Source organism: Papio anubis, chromosome 5, assembly GCF_008728515.1.
Source record: "Papio anubis isolate 15944 chromosome 5, Panubis1.0, whole genome shotgun sequence".
NCBI lineage: Eukaryota > Metazoa > Chordata > Mammalia > Primates > Cercopithecidae > Papio > Papio anubis.
The window spans coordinates 124753403-124779683 of record NC_044980.1 but is presented as its reverse complement, the minus strand read 5'-3'; the positions used below and the strand labels follow the sequence as shown (position 1 = coordinate 124779683).

Below are 26281 nucleotides of genomic sequence, written 5' to 3'. Positions count from 1 at the left end.
GACAGATGGTGGAGCTCCAGGCAGAACAGGTGGCTCTGTGGCCAGCTGGGGACATGCCTCACAAACGAAGCCTGAATTTGTACAGGGTGCACCAGCATGGAGCAGGATTTTGCCCTCAGCACCTTCTCACAGCTCTCTAGCCTGTATGGTAGGAGCATACTGACACCAGGGGGCGGCAGAACCCAGTCATTATGCTCTCCAGCTGGTGTTCTGCCCCTTGTGATTACAAAGATTTATAGGTTGACCTTCAGAAGGCTGAATGTGGCTCAGCTACAGCCCCAGATGGGACTCAGGACTGTCCCATACATGGGGTGAGTGATCACGAGGCTCTGGCTTGTTTGTAAAAATGGGCAAAAGTTACAGGCTTTTGTATAACAGAAGCTACGCTGTGTATCCAGCTAGCACTGGGCACATAGTAGGCACTCAAATACTCATTAAGTACTAGGTGTGTGTGGAGGGGTGTTTTTATGGGATTAGCTGCTGCAAACAGCTGACTTGGCTGCTGTTTCACTGAGCACCTACCATGTGTCAAGCACCCTGTCTATGATTCTCCGAGCTTTCCTTCCATCCTCCCACAACACTGTGGGCTGTTATCCCCATTACCTAGGCGAGGCCCTGAGACTCAAAGAGGTTCAGTGGTGAAGCAACTTGTAACAGCTCCACATTCTCAGACTTTCAGTCCAGGAAGGGACCACTAGGCATGATCAGTCAACCATGTTAGCTAAAATTATAATAACTTGTGTTAGGCTTTCCTTAAAGAGGATCCAGGATTCTGACATCAGAAAGGGAGTAGGGAAAGAAAAGGCATTCCAGGCCAAGGGACCTGTGTAAGGGAAGATTGGCAATAGGAATCTGAATGAATCTGAATGAAGTTGAAGGACAAATTCTGCTCGGCCAGTGAGGTTGCCAGAGCTGGACTCTGCAGGCCTAGGATAACAGGCCAAGCAGCATTGGCTTTATTTTGTGCAGTGGTTGCGTCAAAGAGGTATGGGTAGAACTGGGCATGTGGATGACCAAGGTGACACTATTCCTGTGCTCCACAAGCCTCCTCCACAAGTCCCATGGTCTCCTTGAGGGCAGGGCCAGGTGTCTCATGTCTATGTCCCCAATCCAGAGTTGGGCACACAGGGTACATAAGTGTTTATTGCATAAACTGATGATATAAAGAGTTCCCTGAGAGTAATTTATTTTAATAATATGTTTTATAAGCTGTTTCATTACCACAAGTCAATCAGTAAACAATAGATTTTGAGTGTGCTCCTGCTAGGATGCCAGGCTTTGTGCCCAGCTGGGGGATGACGCCAATACGTTAGAAGCAGTAGGGAAAAGCAGGTGTAAACTCCTTGCAGGCAGGGACAGGTTACCCTTCACTGGAGAACCCCGAGTGCTGAGAATCAGTGCAGCCTGGAACAGAAGGAGGTGCTCCAGAAGTGTTTACTGAATGAATGAATGAACTAGTGAACCCACAGCTTCTGGGTGACCGGTTTTGTGGAAGTCTTCTCTGAGGGCTATTGCTTCCTTAGAGCTCCAAGGTTCCAGTCTCCTGATAGATGGGGAGCTTGGGCCACTCTGCCAAGCCTAGATGAGAGGAATTCCCAGTCAAGGTCCTCATCTCACTGGATGGTCTGGTGTGATGGCCCCATTCCTTGCGTTGACCTCGCCAGAGTTCCCACTAACCATCCACTGGGTCCCCAGATTGGTGGGGTTAGGGGAGTGCTGTGGATGAGATGCTGCTTTGAGCCCTTGGGGTTGTCCTTCAGGATGCCCAGGGGTGGTTCCTCATCATTTGCTCGGCTGCCCCAGGAGATCCGTGGTAGGCGTGGTTATTCCCGGGCCTGCTTCCTTTGTGTAGCTCCTAATTCATGTGAATCTTGGGGCCTGGGACAGGCAGAAATGGGAAGATGAGAAGTGGATTGGAACAGAAATTCCAAGCCAAGCCGAGCTATCTATTCTGAGACCCAACCAATACTCTCAGAGCTGGAAGGATTTCAAATCCCAAGAAGTCCCACCTGATCCTATTTGCCAGCTCTTCCCAGAGACACCCTTCCTCTCCCTGCACCTAATCCAGGTATTTAGTAGGGGGTGTCCGGGGGAGTTGGGAATGGCTTCTGATTTGCCATCTGCCCATTTAAGCCTGTGTTCCGAGATCACTGTCTCCTGGGAATTTAGAGCAGGAAGCCAGACCAGTGAGGGAACAATCAGCATCTTAGTACTCAGCCCCTGCTATAAGCAAATGTGGGCTGGCGCCTATTAGGGCCAGGAACAGACTTAGTAATTGATAGCTATTGGATAAATGAGTGAGTAGACAGGCCCAGGTTGACTGGGCAGCTCTGAGACAGACCCTATTGACCAGTGCCTGGGACCCGACCTCACTCTCAGCATAGCCTGGCCTAGCAGTGCAGGATGTGGATTCCAAGTGACCGATCAAGACTCAGTCCTGCTACAAAGCCCTGCTTTTCCCACCAACTCATGGACTGTTGTAGGGGCTGAGACTCCCCTGTGGGACTCCTCCTGCCCATGCACCCCTGTCCCAGCCTTATCTTTGTGGCAGACCATTCTAGACACTGACTGCAGATCCTGCTTGATAAATAGGCAGAAACGTCACTGGGAGAGACAGTGAGGTCAACCAGATATTGGATAGAAAGGGCAGCTGAGGCTGCACAGCAAGGACAGTCAGAGCTGGGACAGAGAGCAGCAAGGTGGGATGTGAGCTGGCCAGTGAGATTGGACAGGGAGGTTGGCTGGAGGCTGGACGGCAAGGCCTTTTGGCCAGTGAGAGGAAGGCAACTGTCAGTATGGAGAAAGTGGACTCAGTGGAGACCCATCCAGGCCTGCAGTGACCCCTTTGCTTTGGAAGGGGCAAAAGCTCTGGCCACTCTGCCCTGCCACTAGAGCTGATGCTGCATGAAGCTACCTAGACCCCAGGACCTGGCTTAGTGGCTGGAGAACTTCAGTGTTCATGGTGACTGTGCTTTCCAGCAGATGGGCTGGATGTGATTCTCTGGGGACACCTTCAACTCATGCATATATATATATAAACTTTTTTTTTTTGAGATGGAGTTTTGTTGTTGTTGCCCAGGCTGGAGTGCAGTGGCATGATCGCGGCTCACTGCAACCTCTGCCTCCCGGGTACAAGTGATTCTCCTGCCTCAGCCTCCCATGTAGCTAGGATTACAGGTGCCTGCCACCACGCCCAGCTAATTTTTTTGTATTTTTAGTAGAGACGGGGTTTCACCACATTGGCCAGGCTGTTCTCAAACTCCTGACCTCAGGTGATCTAGGTAATCCACTCACCTCAAAATCCCAGCCTCCCAAAGTGCTGGGATTATAGGTGTGAGCCACCACGCCCAGCCAACTCATGCATATTCTGCAGGCCAACTCCCCTAAGCCTAGGTCTGTCTGTGGTGGCAGGGAGGGTTTAGAGAAAAATGGAGGGTGGGCCTTCCCCCATCCAGTAGGCTGGTAGGGGATTTGGGTGCATGTGTCCCTGATCTCCTTGCCGCAGACCAGATATGGAAGGCTATGACCTGTGGGGCCAACTTTTCCAGATCACTCTGAAGTGTCCTGTCTCCTCTGCCTCCTGCTTCTGCTCCCTGGACAGTTCCATGACCTCTCACAGAGACATGCCTGGCACCTTGGCTTCATGAAGATACTGTGTGGCCCAAACGAATAGTAGTTTCCTTTGGCCCCAGAGGCTGACAAGACGTATCTCCCTTGGATTTCAGGAGATCTATGGAGCATCTACCAACCCACCTATTGGAATTTAAAATCAATTCCAAAGTGGTTTTGTTCTAGATGTCCTCTCAGGCTCAATGGCCACATATGTGCTTGAGATCTTGCTGTGCTATTTCTCCTGATAGTGGGAGTCCGAGTGGCATCCATGCTCCACAGGGCACAAGGTCTGTGCTGTGGTTAATGGGCAACTCCTGGTGACAATGGGGTGTCAGAGAAGCAGTGTTTTGTCTGCTGAAAGTCAGCCAAAAAAAAAAAAAAAAGATTGAAGCCTGACCTTGGCATAGAGCCTTGGTTGAAGAAGGAGCCCGAGTCCTGGAAGCTATTGATCCCACACACGGGGCTCTGGGCCGCCCTCATCCCCACCCCTAGCTCGAGGGCACTTGCGGCAGCAGGACTGTGGGCACCAGGCAGAGGACACACGTGGCCTCCATTCTTAAAAGTCCTCTCTGTGCACTGCAGGGTCTTCTCATGTACCAGCACTTTTTTCTTCCCATTTCTTTCTCCATGTTTACCATCAACACTGTGAGAATGACTGAAGTTTCCTTATACAAAAAAAGAGGTGCTACTTCAGACTCAGCCACTACTATTTTTGAAAAGCACAAAACCAACAGAGCCTCAGAGGGGGCTGACCCTCTTTCTGGATCCCACCTCCATCCCCCCGACCTTACATAGTGCTTTCCTCAGCAGCCACCGAGGCCCCCAGCTGCCTCTCCAAAGATGGTGGGTTCCTTCCCGTGGGGGCAAAGTGAGAGCCCCAGTGATGGGTGTTCACAGTGGGTCAGTGTGAACAACACCCAAGGACCTGCCTGGGCCAGCTGGGGCCTCGTTTTGCTTTGGTCTGAAAGACATTTTTGTTTTCTGGTGAGAACAGCCCCAGCCTGGCCAGGAGCCGGCCAGCGGCAGGAATACAAACCCTTTCATGTGACAGACCCAAGTGGAGTGATGCCCTCCTGCCAGCAGCAGGCCCTCCCCTGCCGCTCCTGGGAGATGGCCATTTGCATATTTCCCATTCATCCTGGCCTTGAAAAGGAGGCCTGAGTTCCCAGTGCTCCCTGCCCACTGAGGGCTGGGCTGCTCCAGTCTGGTGTTAACTCTGTGGACACTGTAGGCTCTCACAGGCCAACAGCAGAACTTGACCGCTTGCTGCTGGAGGGAGGGCAGCTTAAGGCTGCAGCTGCTGTGCTGCCTGACCTCCAGAGCGGAGATTCAGGAGGTGGCAGATTCCTGTTGACAAGCACAGCCTTTTGCTAAACTGGAGAAAATTCAGATTTGTTTCTTCTTGTGGCATTCAGAAGAGGGATTTTGTCAGACTATGGGGATGCCTGAATATTCAGCTATTTACCAGATTTGCCAGAAAATGCACCCTTAACCAAAGGCAAAACTCTTTTTGTCTTGCTCACTTTCTAGTCTACAAAAACATTCAGTGACTCTTTAATGGTAGGTGAAGAAGCCATGCCGGATCCCGGCTGCAGCAGCAATCCCTTTGCCAAGGGTGGAGGAGCACAGCTTGCCTGGGGCACTTTTGCATACCAAACCCCCAGGGCTGAGTGCCATTAGCTTATGGGCTGTGACTCTGAAGGCATGAGGCAGATATACAGTACCCATCACCATCTTTTTCCTTTCTCCCCACAGCTAAGTGCCATCCTGCCAGCCTCAGCTTCTTGCCCCCGTCCTCAATGCAGCCAGGCCTCTGCTTCCTTCCTGCCACTGTGTGAGTGCTCCTGCCAGGGGCCCTAACATCTTACAGGCTCTTCCTGTGACTTACCAACACACTTCTGTCACTCTGCTATAGCCTTCTTCTCCTCCCTTTCCCACCCAGCTCGGATCCTCTCCTTGCTCTCCTTCCCTGGCTAAGGATGTCTCAGGTTCTATCTTTTGGGCATATCTCCCCTAGCACATGTCCACAGGAGACCAGCAGGGCTCCTAAGTGAACAAGCAGGCAAGCAAATCCCTCTCTTGCTCCCCCCACCTTAGTGACCCCCAACCATATCTTGGCAGGACCCTTCCTACTTCAAGGAGCTTCCCTCTAGCTGGAGGAGGTTGCATCCCATCGTGCTTGTACCCCAGCCAGCTGCAGTTGAGCTCTGAGTGCATGGCCTTGCCATGAGCAACCCATATGCCCTTTACTGGTTCAGGCTTAGTTTGCAGTGTGTCCTAAGTTTGAGCCAGTGACAGAAATGGATCATTGCTCCTGAGGCCAGGACACCAGCAGTCCTAACGTGGACATGGCCAGGAAGGCAAAGGATCATGTTACAGCCACAGGACTTGGCTTCCTGCACAGAAGGACTTGGCCAGGGAGTGTTCCTCTGCCTGTGAGGTGATCGTGGCCGTGGTCAGTATTCATAGGGTCCTGCCTGCTGTCCCAGGGCTTGGCGTGGAAGGAACTGAACTCGTCCACACCATCAGTCCTGGTTGTCATACCCTGTAAATATTTCCAAAGGGACCACTGCTGTTGTTTTAGCTCCTGCCGTCCCTCTTTGCCCTGAGAACTTTGTCCTGCCTGATTCATGGTGAGGACAACCTTTATCTCAGAGCGTGTGAAAGACACTGTGTATCTGTTTGCTCCTCTCTTCTCAAGGCTATTCGTATTTTAAAGTTCCTGAAAGCATTGTTTGTGCCTGGCTTCCTGGTGTTAGCATCAGGAATGTGGACCCAGATTCCCTGAGCGGGGCTTAGGGTAAGTGAGATTTTTGAGAGGTACTGTCATGAAGATGGGGAGGCCAGTGGGCGGTGGAGGCCGCTAAAGGGAGGCTTGTTCACAGTGAGCTTGGGCTAGTTGCAACAGGTGGCTCTGTAAAGTGCTCAGTCACAGCCAGGCTTAGTTGAGCCTTTCTACATTCAAGGGCCTTAATTGAACCATCAGAGCTATGATCAGGCTCCTTGGGGAGGCTTGGCAGGTGATCCACCATGTAACCTGGCAATCCCATATCGTATCCTGGACCTCTGTCTCATGGGGGATGCACAGTGGGTCTCACTTGGCAATTTCCAAGTCAGGGAGGCTCTTTGCTCTATTTCTGCCCTGGTCTTATGTGGTTCTACGAATCTAATTAAAACCCAAGCGGAAAATGGAGAGCAAGCCCCTCTCTCACAGCAGAGACAAGCTTGAATCCCTGTGTGGAGAGGGTAGGTGTTAGGCAAGTGTGGGTTGCTGTGTTTGCACCTCTGCAGGTCAGGGTTGCACATGTGTAACAGTGAAGGCTGTGCATTTCTTAACCTGGCGACTGGGCTGCACACTGCCTAGGACAAAACTACTCCCTCAGTTCTATTTCTCTGGCACTCTGTGGGATTTCCCACCGACCACTGGATTTCCTGCCCCAGAGACTGCCTTGAGAAGCATTAAAGGAAGCTTTTGTATTAAAAACATCTCTGAAGATATCTGGAGAAAAGTAAGGGTCCTGCCTAGAAGAAAGGGGAAGTGACTTTGTGGGCTGATCGGGGGTCCTCAGATATTTGTTCATTTTAATCAGGGTGGGTTGGGGGAAGCTAGGGCCAAGTTACAGATGAGGGTCGCTGAGGCAGGAAGCTCTCCTCATGGCTCACCCAGATGGTAGGGTGAGTAGTGGAAGCCGTTATCAGCTCCAGGGAAGGTGTTGCAAGCCTGTGGGCTCCAGACTTGCCAGGCAATTAGGCAAACAGCTTTCAAGAGGGAGCTCAGAGCACTGGGTCCTGTCCTGGGACATTCTTGCAGCAAGGGAGCAGGGTTAAATTTGGATGGACAGTGGCCCAGTGCAGGCAGACTCATAATTGCCCAGAAGCACCTGATGTGGGTAGGGCCTGGGGGCAGTGGTAAGCTGGGTCCTGTGGCCTGGACTTGTCTTTTACTTATTAGCGGGTGCCACCATGAGTCTAGCTGTCTGTCTTATGATCAGAATGAATGTCCAATTCAAAATATGCAGTAATCATATTTGTGTGCTCAGCCGCATGTTAGCCTGGAAGTAGAAGTGAAAATGCTATGGAAGTAGCCACCCACAGCCCTAAGCCTCACAGATCTTGTAGTAGTGAGACCTCCGGGAGTCCCTGGGACCTCAGTCTCTCAGTCTGGCAGAGGTGCTGCAGGACTTCAGAGCTCAGCTTTGATCCTAATAGGCAAGGGTGTGAGTTCTGGCTCCAGGGTGACCATTCCTGTGCAAGCCAGGCAACAATATCTCTTAGTGCAGGCCTGACAGCAGGGCTGGTGTGCTGCCCTGGGGTCTTGTGGTGGAGATCAGCCACTATCTTCCACCTGCTGGCTCTGATCCTTGGTCCAGAGTGTCCTCACTCCCCAGAGCATCCCTAAGCAGATGTTTTATCTGGAACTGTGTTGTTTCTTTCCTCTTCCCAAGTAGATTGGCTGTGACTGTGACCTTGTGGGGGTGGGGAGCAGAGGCAGCCCCTGGGAGCAGCTGGAGGCAGAATATCCCGGGTGGCTGGTGCAGTCGCTCTCAGTGCCGGAGAGCTGGCATCCCCACCCCCTACTCCCCACTACTTCCTGTCACCCCCCCACCACCCCCTACACACATAAACTCATGCTCACTGCAGTCCCAAGCCCATTGCAAAGGCCTGGCCCTAATTGTTGTCTCAAATGGATGTGTAAGGAGCCTTTGTTTTTAAGAAACCCACCTGGCAAACTCCCTTTCCGAACTGCAAACAGGGTGAGGTGAGGGGAAAAGCAAGGGGGTGCAAGCTGAGGCTCTGGCACACTGGCAGGGTGAGGGTTAAGGCTGGGTTGCTTGGCTCTGAGCTGATCTGAGCCAGCACCGCCCTGCATGCAGATGGAGGTGGGGCTGGCGGGGGCCTTGAGGGGCCAGCAACTCCTTACAGAACTGCTCTGTGCCCTGGTCCCTGCCAGACCTGCTCCCACAGCCACCAGGGAGCCTGCGCCACCACTGCTAACGCCTCTACCACCACCCGGCTTCTCAGAGCAGGCGGCCGTTGCCATCGGCTGTCCCCAGGAGGGCAGACTCGGGGCAGGGCCTTCACCACTTTGTGCTTTGATCAAGATGTGGTAACTTCTTTCCCTGGGCCCCACAGGCCCTATAAAGGGAGGCTGGTTCTAGTGGGACGAGCTCAGCCGCCTCCCCAGTGCCAGGAGCCTGCTGGAAAGGTAGGGTGTGAATGCATCTACTTGTGCAAGTTGTCTTTGAGCCCCTTTGGCTTGCAAAGAGATGGAGTAACTGCTTCAGCTACTTACTGTCTACTAAGTGTTTCCCTTACTACATTCCTGGCACTGCACTCTTGGTCCACGAGCTTGTTTGAGATGAGGCCCAGAGGGGCAAAGTGACCTGCCCAAGGCCACACAGCTATCAAGAGACTGAGTCAAGATTTGGACCCAGGTCAGTTCAGCACCGGAATACCCCCTTTGGGCCCTCTCCCAAGCTTGTTTGCTAGGGTCCCTGGGCCCTGGGAGAGGTCGTAGTTTTCTTTTAGAGTTCTTCACTTGGAGTTGAAGAGATTCTTCGATGATTTGGTGGCTGGGCTTGAGCTTCTCCACCCTTTTTGAAGACCTCAGAGGTTTTCAGAGGCCCAGAACTCCATAAGATGAAGCCCTATTAGAGAGGCTGATACAGAGGAAGCTGGAGTGATTCTAAGGGGAGGGAAGAATCTGAGGATCATGGAGAGCCTCAGTGTGATCATTAGTCTGGACGCTGGTCCTAAGGCAATAGGAAGCCAGATCAGATTTTTGAGCAGTGGCATGACATGATCCTATCTACATATCAGGAAATAACTTTGGTAACAGCGCAAGTACCTGTTAGAGCAAGGAGACCTATGGAGAAGGTGGTATGGGAGACTGGGCTTTGCTTGGTGGTGGCTGTCAGGCCAGGGGCTACTGGGGTAGAGAGGAGTGGTCGGGTATCCAGCTAGACAGTGAAGCCTAGAGTATTGAGGTTAGGAGGCTGGACCAGCAGAGGGTTCTTGGAGCCATGCCAGGGTCCCCAGGGCCATTTCCACAGTGACTGTGCTCTGGGGCTTTGCTTCTGCCACCCCACCACCTTGGAACCAACATATTTCCCACCGGGGCCCCTTTCTTCCTGTTCTCTCCCGTGCTGGATTGCCCTACATCAGCAGAGGGCATGCTGAGGTGGGAGGAAGTTCCAGTTTCCTCAGCCTTAGATACTACTTGGTATTCTGAACTGGTCTGTGCTGAAGAAAAAGATGTCGGATATTCCAGGAAGAGAGGAGGAGGCGGCTAGTTCATGTCAAGTGGCTTGTTCATGCCTGGGTCCTCCTGCCAGGTGAATATTTACAAACACAGCCACTCACCTGGCAACACCAGCACCACTGATTTCCTTGAGTGCTGTCCGCACTCCCCTTGCCCCCGACACACACACAATACACATCTCTGCTGCAGCCAAGAGAGTCTCTTGGGGTATGGAAGGAGGCAGCACAGCTGGGACCCTAGAGACCACCAAGCCCTACCCCAGGTCAAAAGAGAGGTGTGGAGGTTAGAGGAGGCCAAGGCCCTGTGAAATAATGAGATGAGACCAGACTCCAAGGCTGAAGCTCTGCCCTCCCCATGCCAAAGGCTTGGTGGCTTGGGCTGACTGTGAGGCCCATGTCCTCAGGGGACCTGGACTCACAACTCTGCCTTGCAGTGGCTCCCAGGTCTGAAGGGAACCTCAGTGTAAATGCAAGCAGTTCTGACTGACTGAGAAGGTTGGTAAGCCTGAAAGAATGAGACCCTCTGGTTGCTGCCCAGCCAAGGAGGGGTGCAGGCCCAGCCTCAAGGCCAGAGGAGCTGCCACTGCTGCAAATACCTCCTTTGGGGTGAACACCTAAGTAGAAGTTGTAAGGAGGAGTGGGCAGCCCAGCCCTTTGTGCACTGCCTTCCATCACCCCAGGTAGGAGGAGAAGGACTCAGCCAGGAGAAGTTGGTGAGTTCTTGATGTGAGACCAGGAAGAAGCCCACCCATGTGGGCTGGCGAAAAATAGCAAATGACTGGCCTGACTGGCTTGTCCCCTCACACAGGCTCTGGTGGCCTTGCATTTCCCCCAGCCCCTGAACCCGGGCCTGGGTTCTTCCAAGCAGCTGGAGCTGGTTGTCTGTGGGCTCAGTGCCAATGCAAAGGAAAGGATGGATTGTGAGAGTGGGCCCAGTGTTGGCAGGGGCTGGGGTGGCCATACCACATGAGGGGCTGGCATTGAGACTGCAGTCTTGGGCTTGAGTCCATGCTCTACTACTTCTTTACTGTGTGCCTCGCTTGCTGAACAAGGTGGCTTCTCCAGTGGAGTCTCTGCTCCCACCTTAGAGGGAGTACCTGCAGCTGTTGTGAGGGTCAAACAGTACAGTGCGTAGGAAAGGGCTGCCCAGGCATCAGGAATTCAGGAATTTTAGGCCAAGTCCCCTTCTTCCTCCCACTGAGGACCATGGTAATATGGTAACTGCTGAAAGCTCAGCATATCCAAGAGGCCAGCCCCGCAGACTTGTAGCACTGATCTTTGTATGAGATTTTGTGGGCTCAGTGCTTTATTTTCTGCACAGAATATTCTGTTCCCTAAGTGTCCCATGTGCTCTTTCAACTCCAGCCTTTGTATATTTACTCTCCTCTGCCGGGCCACCCTTTCGTCTTTATCTTTCATTCTCAGGATCAATATCACTTCCTGCCAGAAGCCTGCCCTGACTCCCTCATATCTGCGTCAGGCAGCTTTTCTGGCTCCCCATGTCTGATCATAGCACTGCCCATTTCCTCATGTGTCCTCCCCATGGGACCGAGGGCAGGCCCAACTCTGAGCTAGATGACAACAGGGACCGTGTGAGGGTCTGCTAGATGGGTAGGACAGATGGATGACTTGGCTAATCTGGGCTGTGCTCTGCAAAAACTCTAGCATTGCACTGAATGCCACAATACACAAAGCTTAGAGTCCGTGAGCAACTGCCAAGGACCAGGGAGTGGTGGTAATGAGGTATCCTTCCAGGGTTCCCTTTAAAACTTTTGGGATATACAGCTGAGCCCTCATGCTACGCATGAGTTTTTTTGGTCCTTGGCTTCTCAGATCATTGAGTCAGTTCATCTCCTTTAAGAAAAATGTCCATCAGCTCAGAACCCACCCTAAGAGCTGGCAAACATGTCTGGGTTTTCTACTAAGTAGTGAGTCATTTATCTGATAGGCCTGACTGTGATTTTATCTTCCCATCTGCAGCTTAGGGAAGTAAATGTCCCAAGAAGGCCAGCAGGTCACCTCCCCAGAGTCTTCTCCAGAGTGATTTTCCCTGGTGAATCCACTGTGGTCCGTAGCTTGTCCTCTGCTTTATTATGCAGAAGCTGAATTGGATGGATATGCTAGGAGTGGGTTGTTCCTCCAGGATGGTCTCATAACTGACCCAGCTCAAGGAAGCGCCTATTAAAACTGGATTTCCAGCTCAGGAGCACAGTGACAATACCACACTTGGCTAGAGGCTCACCCAGAGCCTATGGGTGGCTGATGAGTGTTCCCAGGACTCAGCCTGCTGTGCCATCTGCAGAGCATAAACTCCTGTGGGGCCACAGTGTCCAGGCCAAATCACCTGTGCCCAGTGCTTGAGCCAGTCTTGCTCCTGACCTCTTTTCATGTGTCCTGGGCTGAGCAGTCCTCTTGGTTTGACGAGCATATTCTTTAGCCATCTCTTTAGTCCTCCGAACATGCCAGATGCAGTGCAAGAGGCTTTATATGTGTAAATTGTACTGCCCTCATTTTAAAGATGGGGAAGTGGAGGTTCAGAGAGGAAGGATAGGCTCAACTTTGCATTGCTCATAAGAGAAGGAGAAGGAATTATAACTAAAGAGTTTTTTGACTGTCTCTGCAACTGACTTCATCTCTGGTGTTTTGATGTTATGGTTTAGCACAAATGCCATTTATTGGGAGTTTAGCAGATCTCCCCTCTCTCAGGGGTCAAGCAATTGTTTGACTCATATCCCACGGCTGCAGAGTAGCCGCTATTGCATTCTCCTTGCTTCCCTTCTTGGAAGCACAGCCATGCTTCCAAAGGCCAAGGGCCTGTGAGGAGGGTGCCTGTGGATGGTGCAGGGCAGCCTCAAGCCCATCCTGCCATCTCTGGGCTGGCAGACCTGTAGGTGCCTCTAGCCTCAGGTCCTACTAGGCAGTGACATGAGGGGGTCCCATTGGGGATGCCAGCACCCATCACCTTGCCCACCCTTGATAGTTTCCTCAGTTCCAAGCAAGGTGCAGAACCCCTGAGCCAAGCTGGCTGTGTATTTGCTCTGCCAACACTGCCTCACTTAGTGGCTGAGAGGAGGATGCAGGAGGCCCCTGGGGCCTGCTTCTCTTTCAACCATTCGCCAGTACTTCTCACAGAGACCTTCCTTCTGTGTACCCTAGGGCATCTCCCATGTCTCCCTGATGGACTCACTGTACCCGCTTGGGCTGTAGTGGGTGAGAGTGGCTCCCTGGCCGCCATCTGTGACATGGCAGGACATGTTGGTCCCCTGGGGAGCGCACACAGCACTCTGCTGAGCCATTTCGCTCTGAGCGGTGGTTTCTCTTCCTACCAGTTTAACACCTTCTCTCCTCTGCCACCTGCCTTGCTTCTGAACACTTGCTGATGGGATCAGGGAGGACAGCACAGGGCCCAGTTATGGCGGGGCCAGCTGTCCTCTTGGTACTCAGTCAGGGACAGTGCAGAGCCATAGTGCTCGTACAGTCAGATAGGTCTTCACCTTCACATCATGAGGGCTGGAGTATTTGTCAGGGCTGATCTGCAGTCTGCCCTGCCCTGCTTCGGTCTCAGTCTCGCTCAGGGTCATGGCCTGGAGTTGGGAGATTAGATGTAGAGTGGGAGGAGCCTGCATTCCTTCACCCCTGGGCACCGTGCTGAGCACTTCTACTGCCCTTCCCTCTTCTCCACACCCCAGGAGCAAAGATAAGTAAAACGCTACGACAGCAGTCACACAGGAGAACAGAGCACCCAGGCCCTGAGGCCCGGGAGGCATCATTCCCAGAGCTGCCAGAGCAGTGGTCCTGGAAAATATGGAAGCAGCTGTCAGCCATGGCCCAGGGCCTGAGCGTGTGGTTCTCAGGAAAACTGGGCAGGATGTGTGACGGCAGAAGGTTCTGGCCTCTTCCTGGGAAAAGCCCTTCTAGGTAGCCAGCTTCTGGGGTGCACTCTGTACATCCGAACTCCCCCAGGGCCTGCCCTGTGGTGTATCAGACCAGATATCAGGTCCTGTGACCCAGGACCCCTCCCTAACCTGCCCGTCAGGTCTCTTGCCTCATCTGACTCTTGTTTTCAACAGAGTTTGTCCTCTCACTTCTGGAGAAGATGCAGACACAGGAGATCCTGAGGATACTGCGACTGCCTGAGCTAGGCGACTTAGGCCAGTTTTTCCGCAGCCTCTCGGCCACCACCCTCGTGAGTATGGGTGCCCTGGCCGCCATCCTCGCCTACTGGTTCACTCACCGGCCAAAGGCCTTGCAGCCACCATGCAACCTCCTGATGCAGTCAGAAGAAGTAGAGGTGAGCAGGGTAGGAGACTTTCCACTGCGGAAAGTAGGGGGCAGAAGACAGGCATCTTGGAAGTTGAAACCAGACTTGTGGCTTATTTGACCTCACATGGCCCAGAGAAGCTCTGTCTCTCCTGGCAGTCAGTCACCTAGCTCTGCAGCAGCCTTGGGCAGGGTCTCTTACCAGGCACTCCTTCTGCCTCTCCCAGCAACTGCCTCTGGGCAGAGCCTGACCTGGGCCTTCCACTGGGCCTCTGGTTTGCCTGCTTCTTGGGTAGGAGGGCCTTGGCTCATTGGTATTGCAGTAGGAAGCCTAAGCAGGTTCATGAGGAGCTGCCTGGTAGATTCCCTCCCAAACTCTCCCGGTCTGGTACTGGGACCCAGGATTCAGCCTACCCCTGGCCCTGCTCTCCCTGAGCACGTGGACTCACACATGGTGCCACCAAGGGGAAGACGATACAGGGGCCAGTGGACAAGGGTGTTCTAGGCTAAGCCTGGAAGGACTGGTGAGGTGTGTTTCATTATTAAGTTTATGGAATTTATTTTTGCCTTTTAAAAATTTGCTCCTCTTTAATTCTGTTCATTTGGAATAGATAATGTATTCACATAGTCCAAAAGAAACAAATGGAATGTACTGAAAAGCTTCTGTCTTCTTTCCTGCTCTCCCAGTTCTCTTTCCCTGAGGCAACCTGCTAATGCTGTGTCCTGGCCATGAGCAGATGTGTAGAGACACTCACTGTGTTTTTACTCATATCCACCACATACCCTGTTGTGCACCTTGCCTTTTGCTCTTGACAATGCACCTTGGCTATCATAAGCATGTTTTGCCTTGTAGGGGAGAGTGCAGGTTGAGGTAGGGGCTGGGGTCTTCAGGGCATTTTTCCAGCAGAAGAATGGTATGTGCAAAGGTGCAGGTGTGTGCTGAAGCACATGGGGGCTTTGTGTGGGCTGCTGGGTAGTGGAGAGGGGCTGGAGATGGGCCGGCTGAGTGCTGTGGAGAATGGCCTTTGGTGACTGGCAGTCCTGGGTTTGAAGCCTGGCTATGCCTCTAAGTTGTATGGCCCTGGGCAGTTTCTTAACTCTCTGAGCCTCAGGGCCCTCAGTTGTAAAGGGTGTAATAAAAAGAGTACCTGCTTTCTAAGGTGTGGTAAAGATTGGGTGTGATGACCCAGAGAAGTCACTAAGGACAGCTGTTTTTGGTTAAGCTTGTGATTATATCACATCTGGAGAGGTCAGCAAGGACAGAGCTCCGTGAACTGTGCAGGGACCGGCAGGGGAACAGCGTGGATCTATTAGAGGTTTTCAGTAGGGAGATACATGGCCAGTTTGTGCCATAGAAGGGTGGGTGTGACAGGGGCAAGCGTAAGTAAGCAGCTGCAGGCACCTGGGTTGGAGGTGACAGTGGTCTGGATGGTGTCAGAATGGTGAGATGGATGACCCTGGCTCATGTGTAGGGGCCACTGAGTGAGTCACCTTGTGGGTCTGGAAGACAGGACATGGGATGAAGCTAATGCCTCCCTTCCTGGAATGACTGCACCCTCCATTGCCTCATCCCCCAGGAGCACAGAAAGCCAGAGTGGCTGCACCAGAGTAGGCAAAGGAGACAGTGGTAGGAAACGAGATGGGAGAGGCAAGAGGGGCCCAGATCAGACAGGGCCTGGCAGCATTGACTGTGCCTGCTATGTGGTGAGAAACCATTCAGATCATGTCACTCCCCCCGGCCTGAAATCCTCTCCTGGCTCCCCATTACCCTCAACCTCTTTTTTTTTTTTGTTTGTTTGTTTTTTTGAGACGGAGTCTCGCTCTGTCGCCCAGGCTGGAGTGCAGTGGCGCAATCTCGGCTCACTGCAAGCTCCGCCTCCCGGGTTCACGCCATTCTCCTGCCTCAGCCTCCCGAGTAGCTGGGACTACAGGTGCCCGCCACTGCGCCTGGCTAATTTTTTCTATTTTTAGTAGAGACGGGGTTTCATCATGGTCTCGATCTCCTGACCTTGTGATCCGCCCGCCTCGGCCTTCCAAAGTGCTGGGATTACAGGCGTGAGCCACCGCGCCCGGCCTACCCTCAACCTCAAGTCTATATTCTTTGCCTTGATCTGCAGCCTCTCTGGCCTCCTCCCCGATCATTGCCATCTGGAGCTCCATGAATTGCCTACAGTTCCCCAAACGCACCTGTGCCTCCTGCTGGTGCATTTGCATGTGATGCTGCCTATGCCCAGGTTGCTGTTCTCTCCTTCTCACTCTGCCCGGCAACCCCTGTGCATCCTTCGAAGCCCAGCTTGGCAGCTGCTCGCTAACACACATGCCCAGTTGTTGAGCCTCTTCTGTCCCAATGGCATACAGTCTCTCCTTGTACCATATCTGTTGCCCAGGTGCCAACTGGGTCTGATTGGATGTGTCCCAGCTTCTCTTGCAGGTCTTAGGTGGGCTTGGTTCTTGAAAGCACTGGCCAAGCAGAACTTTCCACTCCAAAACAGTCGGGAGCTCCCTGTGGTTTTGAGTTTGGCTGTTTGCTTTCTGGTTCTCACAGATGTTTTTTTCCTTAGACCTGCTGTTCCAAGAGGTGGCAGGTTCTGGCCCAGCCCAGGGTAGCTCAAATAGTGCTTGAAGAAGAGGTGGAGCTGTGATACTGGAGAGCTGTGAAACTCTCGCCCCTGGGGAGGGGTGACAGGGTAGAAGGGGAGGAGGCAGGAAAAGGCTGGCTCTTCACCCTACTCACCAGCACCGGGGGCGTTTGCCACCTTCCCACTCTGCAGCCGTGCCTCTTTGGTCCCAGGAACTTGCTGCCTGCCTCTCCTCCCTCATTGCACATGAACATAATTCAGCCTGTCCTCCCTTCCTAGCCTCCTAGGCCTCTGTGTCTGGGACAGAACCTTCAGCACAGTCCTCTAACTCACATCATTACATGAATGATGGGTGGCAGCCTTCTTAGCTAACACCACACCCAACTGATCCTTAACTCGGGCATAGCAGTAGGTGATGGGATGGGAGATACCTTGGCAGGTTGTTCCTGAATCCAGCCAATACTCCCCACTGTGTTGTATGGATGAGCCATGGGTGTATATGAACAGTAACTGAAAACTCTGGACATTCTGTATATGCTGATCTGCTGTGAGAAAGCTGTATGTGTGTGTGGAGTTTGTATGTGAGGACACTGGCATACCCAGCCTTCATGCATGAGCCAACTATGTTGGAGTGTGGCTACATGCAGATCGAGTGTGTACAGTCCAGGTGTGTGTAGTCCATGTGTACGTGGGCACACAGATGCCACAGTGCTAACTGCATGCACGGGTTGTACATCTGAGCTGTGTACAGCCTTGTGCATGCTGCGGCCCTTTCCTGGCACCCATACCTGCCTCAGCCAATTTCTCTGGCCGGTGCTTGGCTTGTAGGACAGTGGCGGGGCACGGCGATCTGTGATTGGGTCTGGCCCTCAGCTACTTACCCACTACTATGATGATGCCCGGACCATGTACCAGGTGTTCCGCCGTGGGCTTAGCATCTCAGGTGAGAAGGGTTGTGGGGGTGTGGAGGGGCTATGTGATAGGGGTTGAGTGGGTGCGAGGATGGGTATACAAGCATGATACCAGGGACGTGGCCGGTGAGCTATCCCCAGGTTCAGTGGAGAGAAGCTACTCCTGGCCTTCCTCCTACCAGTCAGAGAAGCAACTGCATTATATGGCTAAAGGGCTGACCTCAGCTTTGTTCCAGCCCTTGGGACAGCTTGACCTTAGGCTATCTCTTGGCCCACACTCTATACTCTTGGGGAGCCTTGAGCTGTCAGCACTGGCTGGCATGGTTCTGAACCTGAACCTCTGAGATGTCTGGGTGCTCTCAGGGTAAGAGGCAAAGAGAGGCAGCCTACCACCTCTTCCCAGTGGCCCCCAGGTGTCTGTATCCTTTGGGTCTGTAACAGGGATCACCACACAAGTTATGGTGGGGACTGGGCACTGCATCATTCCCCATTTCAGACCTCCCTGATCCCTGGGGTGATGCCATACTTGTGTACTTTGGGCCCTCTTGGGCTTCAGCAGATTAGACAGGTAGCTGGCAGTGCAGGAGGGAAGTTCACTTGGCCCATGGACACACTACAGTATGGGATGTCCATCCAGGTTTCTGATGGGCGGACGCAGGTGGCACATCCACTCTGACCCCTCCCTGGCACAAGGCTTTCTTATCTCTCTGCAGGGAATGGGCCCTGTCTTGGTTTCAGGAAGCCCAACCAGCCTTACCAGTGGCTGTCCTACCAGGAGGTGAGTGATAGAGGACAGGCCCCACCCTGGCCACCCATACAGATCTGGCACTCAGGGCAGGTAGGGAGGGATGCGGGCACCTGCTGGGTCTTGGAGGGTCATTTATTTCCCTGGCCTGTCTGCCAGACTCCTGGCAACAGCCTTGAAGGACTTCCAGCATACCTGGGTTGGGAGTCAGGGAGGTCCCTCAGATCTGTAAGAATCCTGGCTGGGCGTGGTGGCCCATGCCTGTAATCCTAGCACTTTGGGAGGCCAAGGCGGGTGGATTGCCTAAGCTCAGGAGTTTGAGACCAGCCTGGGCAATGCAGTGAAACCCTGTATCTACTAAAATATGAAAAATTAGCCAGGTGCGATGGCATGCACCTGTAATCCCAGCTACTCAGGAGGCTGAGACAGGAGAATTGCTTGAACCCGGGAGGCAGAGGTTGCAGTGAGCAGAGATTGTGCCACTGCACTCCAGCCTGGGTGACAGATCGAGACTCCATTTCAAAAAAAAAAAAAAAAAAAAAGAATGCCTCCTGGGGATCTCCTTCCCCTGTTGAAGAGTCCTTGTTTTCTCATCACTTCCCCACATCTGTGTGCAGGTGGCCGACCGGGCTGAATTTCTGGGGTCTGGACTTCTCCAGCACAATTGTAAAGCATGCACCGATCAGTTTATTGGTGTTTTTGCACAAAATCGGCCAGAGGTGAGCATCCACCTTGACTGGTTTAGAGGGATTCGTGGGGTAGGGCTTGGCTACCATGGAATAGTCCTGCTTTCACTGTTTGTAGGGCCCAGGACAAAAGAAAAAACAGAAACCCTTGGGCTATGCCACCACTCCTCTTCCAACCCTGGCTCTACCCCTCATCAGCACTGGCCACCCCAGTCACACTCCATCCACACCCCACCCAGCTCTACCAACAGCTGCCCCTTGAGCCAGTGGGGAGGAAAGACGTGAGGAATAGGCTCATGCGGGCTGTGGAGCTGTCCTTGGGGCAGTTTGGACATGAAATCCGGGAGTTACAGAATTCCCTGGGACAGACCTGATCCACAAGGCTGTGGGTAAGCAGACACAACCCATTAACCTCATGGATTCCTTGCCACAGGCATAGGGCTTAGAGCAGGCACCCTGGTTACCTGGGCCTAAGGGCAGGACAGCCCTCTAATCTTCCCTCTTTCCCCACCCGCTGCCTTGTGTGTCTCCATAGTGGATCATTGCGGAGCTGGCCTGCTACACATATTCCATGGTGGTGGTCCCACTCTATGACACCCTGGGCCCTGGAGCTATCCGCTACATCATCAATACAGGTAAGCCCACTGCCACCCCACCCTGCCACTGGCAGCTGGCCCCTAGCCTCCAGTTTCTCAGGTTATGCTGATTGTCTGACACTTGTAAGAGGCACTTTGCTCTCAAAAAATACTAGGGGCTTACACTGTGGGTCCTGAGTTGGCTTCCTGAGTCAAGCTGTCCCCAGTCAGACTTCACCTGTAGGTTCCTTCCACAGGGCTCAGCTGCCAAGAAGGAACCTCTGCAGCACCCTCCACACAGGGTACAACCCTCTGAAGTTCATGACAGCTTTGCACAGATGCAGGGGGTGGTAAATATCTCAAGCAGACCTGGGATGATGGGGGCAGAACCTGGAACAAAGGGAAGCTTGGAATCTGCTTGAAGAGGTTCCCTGGCCTTCTGCCCTTGGTTCCGCCTAGGGCCCATGGCACATTCCTCTGTACGTGAGGCCTGTCTTATGTATTTGTTTATACATAAGCTATGGGCACACAGCCCATGGAAGTGCTGCCTGGCACATGCTGCCTGCACTCATGGCCTGGGCCCACATGGTCTGACTCTCCTTGATGGCCCCCTGCAGCGGACATCAGCACCGTGATTGTGGACAAACCTCAGAAGGCTGTGCTTCTGCTAGAGCATGTGGAGAGGAAGGAGACTCCAGGCCTCAAGCTGATTATCCTCATGGACCCATTTGAAGAAGCCCTGAAAGAGAGAGGGCAGAAGTGCGGGGTGGTCATTAAGTCCATGCAGGCCGTGGAGGTGAGGGTCTGCTTCTGGGCGGTTTGCTGGGCTACCGCTGGCTGGTCACCAAGTCAGAACTTCTGGTTATCTGTCCCTCTCATGCCCTGGGGTGGCTGTTTTGGGCCCCCAGGGTATATCAGTGTCCAGACAGGGCAGGCTTTGCAAGGGCTGGTGGTGGGTGGTGGGGTTGGTGCCCACAGGCATCCTCTGGGAGATAGGCTCTGTGGCTGGATCAGTTAATCCACTACGCGCTGACTGGTGGACCGTGGTGCCAGCTTACCTCAGAGGTACTCACGCAGCCTCTGGAGCTTCCTCATTTCCAGCTAGCCTTAGCCTGTCTGCGTCTGAGGACTAGAGACGTAGGTCCAGGAGTCTGGGAGAGGTTCTTGCAACCGTGATCCAGACCCCCAGCGGCCAGCAGAACGGATGTTTCTGTGCCTGGCCTCCCCAGAGACATCAGGTTGGTGGCAGTTTGTGGTCTGCTGGGGTGACACAGGACATTCTGGCCTCCAAGGCCTCAGGCCCTGCCCAGCAGCCGCTGACCCCCCACTATGCCCTACTGGATCTAGGCCCCAGGCCCTCCTTTTCCTCCTGCCTCCCTGTGTGCTCCCCACTGTACTGGTAATGCCTATGCATTGTACCCCTCCCTGGCACTGGCAGCTGACCTACACTGGTAGCCCCCACCTGCCCCACCAGCACTGACTGCTCATCCAGAAGCCTAGTCCACCCAGCTGCTGCATCCTGAGCATGTGCCCAGCTGTGCCAAGAGCACTTTAAGCCCAACATGCTCACACCCGGATTGCCATCACACAGTTGGCATGTGCACACTGCTTAGCCTCTCCCTGGGGCTCAGGCTCCCTGTCTGTAATGTGTGGGGTGGCCTAGAATCTCTAGTCACCCTCCCTGTCTCCCAGGAGCCTCAGGCTTAGACGTCTGTCTGAGAAGAGGCCACTGAGGTCGTGTCTGCCATGACCACCTCAGTGACCTCTTTGGAATCTTAAACTCTGGGCTTGATGCAGGAGTGAGGCCTACTGAGCTGTTTATTCTGATTTTTTTTTTGTGTGTGTGTGTAGTGTATGTGTGTGTGACAGAGAGAGACAGAGACAGACAGAGGGACAGAGAGAGAGAGAGAGCGAGAGAGAGAGAGAGAGAAATTTTGAGCATTTAAAAACAACATTTTCTTCTTTCAGGACTGTGGCCAAGAGAATCACCATGCTCCTGTGGTAAGCTAATCCGCCTTCAGGTCTTTACTGAGTAAGATGGTGTGCAGGGCTTGTCCTTCCAGAGTCCCTCACTGTGCACAGACCAGCACCTCTGTGTTAATAAGAAACTCCTGTGTGCAAGCCAGGAAATGCCCACTTGGGTGTCCAGGACTTCTGTGGGCCAAGGACCCAGGGAAGGACCTGGAACAGGAGTCAGGTATTTGGGAGGGAGAAAAAAGAGCTGCCAATCGTGGCCACCCTTGGTTCTTCAAGTAACTTATTTGGGAAGTCTTATTTTCTCCCTATGAATATGGCAAACTCTCCAGAAGATGCAGTAGACAGAAGCAGCAACAGAACCAGAAATGGACTCTTGTGCCAAATGGCCTTGTGGCATCTGCTGTCTTTTGCTTTGTGAACTTTTCTGTGTGTCATTCCCATGTGATACTTCCTGGGGTTGAGCCACAGTAAGGACAGCTGCCCCTGGGATGGGCCATGTGGGGGTTTTCAACTTTCTAAAAGCCATCTGGCCTCCAGGCCTCCCTCCAGCTCAGTCCTTCCCTCTCCCTTCAAACAGGCCTGAGCAGGTCACCCCCGGCTTCCCAGGGCACTGCATGGGTAGCCCCTGGTGTTTGCCCATCTCCCACACGTCAGGGCTCAGTCTTAGAGAACCACTCTCCCATCCCTCAGCACCCTTTGTCTCTTGTGCCTCTGCCTGTGCCCAGGCTGGTTCCTCTCCCCAAAACACCCACCCACACTTCATCTGGAGAAATCTTGCTTGCCCTTCCATCTCAACGGTCACCTCCTCTGGGAAACCATCCTCTACATGCAATCAGACTTGGTGGGCTCCTTCTGGTGACCCCAGACTGTGTGCCCAGTGCCAGGGCAAGGGCTGATGCAGAGCAGCCTTGGTGACACAGTGAGCAGCTCAGTGACCGAGCCACACATGCTCCCAAACTTAACCCCAGATACTTGGGAGAACATGGGAAGGAGGGAGGAAACTGGGTCACATCCACTAGAAAGGTCAGAGCTTTGACAGAGACTGAGATGTGGCCACTGCAACCCAATCCCACCTAGGATAATTCAGCCCAGACTCAAGTAGGGGAGGCAGTGGGACCAGATATGAAGTTGGTGGGACAGATTAGTGTTCACACCCCAGTTAGGTTTCCTTAGCTTCTTTTTCTTTTTCCTGAGTGCTCACCTGCCCACCTTTCTGAGTGCAGCACACAGGAGCATGCAGGCGTGCCCAACACATGCTCACACCCATATACAGCATACACATGGGCCTGGCTGGTGGGGGAGCTCAGGCATCTTGGGCCCTGGCTGGCCACACTGGGTCTCCCTAACACACTCCTCTTCTCACCCCTGCAGCCCCCACAGCCTGATGACCTCTCCATTGTGTGTTTCACAAGCGGCACAACAGGTAAGCAGAGGCACACAGATCCCCAGCCACGGCTACCTGCACCCTTCCCTGGTGGCCTAGCAGGTGACTGCTGGAGTCTTTGATGCCCTGTTTGAAATGGGCTGAGCCTTGTCTGGTGCCTGGCTCCAGACACTGGGTCCCTCCTGCACCTCCCAGTGCCCAGCATAAGAGTGGCCAGATGCAGATGGACAGTGTGCATTGGGACGTCTAGTGTGAGAGCTTGGCACCTCCCAGAGCTGAGTCAGCAGAGTCATGGGCAGCTGGATCATGTGCTGAGGGAGGTCCTTTCTCACTGGGGTCATTTCTGTCTGGGAAACAGCTCTCACTCCCCTGCTTTCTGCCTCTACCTGGCCTTTGTGTTGGGGACTGGGGAGAGAGTGTGAGGTTTGGCGTCTGAGAGCCTTGGTTTGAGTCCTACCTCCACCACTTGCTGGGGGACTGTGAGCCAGTCATTTAACTTCTCTGCCACCAGTATCCCCAATTTCTCATCTGCCATGAGGGTGGCTAAAGGTGCCAAGTGGGAGATGGGGCAGTGTGTGAAAGGATAATACAGATGCTCCACAGGCTGGAGCTGGTGTGCCATGAGCAAGGCTGTCAGGCAAAGCACACAAGCAGAAATGACACCCTCTGTGCTTGGAGTTGACAGAGGAGAACACACATCAACAGTGGCAGGAATAATCAAGGAAGGCTTCCTGGGGGAGGCAGAATGTGCAAGAGGACACAGCACAGGGACAACCCTCTGCATTTCTATAGCATGCTGTCCACCCTCTCTCTGCACCACTGGGGCCTCAGCACAGCCTGTGAGGTGAGCAGCATTGTCACCAAGCCTGCTTCCTCCAAGGGGACACCATCAGCAAGTAGAAGCACCAAGACTTGTGCCCTGTTCTCATAATTCCCAGGCCAGGGCCCTTCCCAGTGCTGCCTTTCCATCTCATTTGATGACGTGGATGTCACTTGCCTTGCCCTGAATGGGCAGGAAGTCTCCAGCCTTCTTATTCCAAACTGAGGATTGGCCCATCTTGATGGCAGCTCTCAGTGGGCAGTGAACTGGGGCGCTGCATGCCTTCTGCAGATGCAGCCTCTAAGGCATTTGGCAGATCTCTGACCAGCCCTATAACCAGGATTATTCATGTCAGTGGATCATGATAAATAACGCTTTATTGAATATCGATTTTTACCATTAAGTCATATGGGTTCAAGGATTTCCACCATATTCTACTAAACTCTGTCAGAAAAATAACAACACAGCCCTTCCTCTCCACAGGCTGATATCCAGAGCCAACCCAGAACTCAGAAATGCCCTTCAGGTTTATGTTGCTTTTTAAAGAGCACTTTCAATGTCTTTTTGTCTTGAGTTTTACAATGTGAATTTTTGCTGACATGGTTTTGGAGAGCAGGTCACTGCTATGGCCTTACCTTTGGACCTGCCTTCAAAGTGTGCCTTCAGGCTTTTAACAGGTCACTTGGTCATAAACATTGCCCTTGGATCTGGAGAAAAACTTCATGATGCAGAAATGTGCTATTGCCTGGCTGGGGAGGGCAGACATCCTGTCCAGTGCTTTTCCAGACTGTGGGAAGCTAAGCCATCCTGCTCAAGCTCTGTGTGGCGGAAGCAGAATGTGTGGGCCTCGAAACACAGGCTATGACTTACTTTCCCAGACCTCCCACTCCAAAGCTATGGCTGGTGCCTGGGCAGAGCTGGGGGAGTGAGCAGGGCTCTGGCCTGATATCACCCCACCTGGCTGTGCACTTGGATTTCCTTGGTTTCAGGCTAAGCCCGTGCTGTGCCTCTTGTACTCATCCTCTTGTCGGGCACATCAGCCTTGTGTGTCCTCAGCGTCACAGCCCAGATACAGCTTCCCTTAAATGTAAGCTAAATGTCCTGGCTCCCAGCCTTATCAAGGGCCACATTGTTCTTTTCGTGGGGAAAGATGGAAAATACAATCTGAACCTGACACTTGGCCCATGATTCTGGTGGAATCATTCCAGGAAGATTTCCTTCTTGGCATGCGGTGGAAAAATCTGTGGAGATTCCTAGAATAAGTCAGTACTTTGAAGTCCCTATTCAGGCCAAGAAGGTCTGGGAGGTGGTGAGAGCTTGTGGTCTGCCTGTACCCAGTGATGGCTGAGGGGTGGGCATGTGGTTTGCTATTCATTTCAAAATAACTGTTAGCTGAACTGGAATCTGAACCCACTCCCACATCTGAAGAAAAGACAATATGTGGGTGTAGCACAGCCCAGTTTGGGAAATTGGGTCCCTTGAATGATAGTTAGGATGTTTTATCCTTGTGAGCTCATATACCTTGTCTTCACAGCAAAGAAAATACAGTGTTTTTTAAAAACATAACTTCCAGTCTATGTGTTTTTAGCAGTCTTTTTTGAATTCATCTATATTTATTCATTCAGCTCATTTTTGTGAGTACCCACTATGCATCAGACCTAGCATTAGGGGCCGAGGGCATAGGGATGAAGAAGACATAGGTTTACACCCATGAACTCCCAGCTTGTGTCATCAGGCAGTTACAATATGGTGTGGTCACTGCCTTGAGGTCTGCATCCCTGCTGCATGGGGTACCCGGCCACCGAGAGGTCAGTACAGCAGGACAGAAAGGATTTGCAGAGGAAGTCAGTCTAAGCAGAGTCCTGAAGGATCGGTAGCTGTAGAAGCCAGGGAAGGGCATTCCCGGCAGGAGAAAGAGCATGTGCGGAGGCATTGTGGTAGCACAGAACACGCTGCTTTGAGGGAGTTTTGAGAGGAAAAGAGAGGGCCCCAGGCAGGGCTTGGGGGCACGAGCATGAGGGAGATGATGGGACAGGAGTTCCCAATAGAGGTCAGGCAGGAGGGGTTGGAGAGGCTAGAGGAGAACAGGATCTGTCAGCATCATTTGTGGCTAAGTTGTAACTGGAAGATGTCACCATGAAATGACCTGCTGGTGCTCTTGACAAAGGTTGGTCCTCCCAGCACTTTGGGAGGCCGAGGTAGCTGGATCACGAGGTCAGGAGATCGAGCCAATCCTGACTAACATGGTGAAACCCCATCTGTACTGAAAATACAAAAAATTAGCTGAGTGTGGTGGCAGGCACCTGTAGTCCCAGCTACCCGGGAGCAGAGGCAGGAGAATCGCTTGAACCCAGGAGGCGGAGGTTGCATTGAGCCGAAATTGTGCCACTTCACTCCAGTCTGGACAATAGAGCGAGACTCCATCTCAAAAAAAAAAAAAAAAAAAAGAGTGGTCCTGGGGCATGGGGTGG

The 26281-nt window shown here is 52.9% G+C and overlaps 1 protein-coding gene across 7 annotated transcripts in view; it reads left to right on the top strand.

The window, feature by feature from the left end:
• Positions 1-26281, top strand: part of ACSL6 (acyl-CoA synthetase long chain family member 6) — a 227912-nt gene that overhangs the window by 169095 nt on the left and 32536 nt on the right. For 4 of the 7 annotated variants that reach the window (XM_021939178.2, XM_021939173.2, XM_021939172.2 and 1 more), the window contains 8 exons: positions 13944-14164; positions 17541-17655; positions 18337-18401; positions 18986-19087; positions 19590-19689; positions 20247-20425; positions 21598-21630; positions 22978-23029. In XM_021939178.2, coding sequence (XP_021794870.1) covers positions 13970-14164; positions 17541-17655; positions 18337-18401; positions 18986-19087; positions 19590-19689; positions 20247-20425; positions 21598-21630; positions 22978-23029 — 841 coding nt within the window. In that variant the 5' untranslated portion in view covers positions 13944-13969. Of the gene's footprint in view, positions 1-8558; positions 8819-13553; positions 13792-13943; positions 14165-17540; positions 17656-18336; positions 18402-18985; positions 19088-19589; positions 19690-20246; positions 20426-21597; positions 21631-22977; positions 23030-26281 lie in introns of those variants that run through there. The other 3 variants (XM_021939177.2, XM_021939176.2, NM_001169032.1) reach the window with 3 other exon arrangements.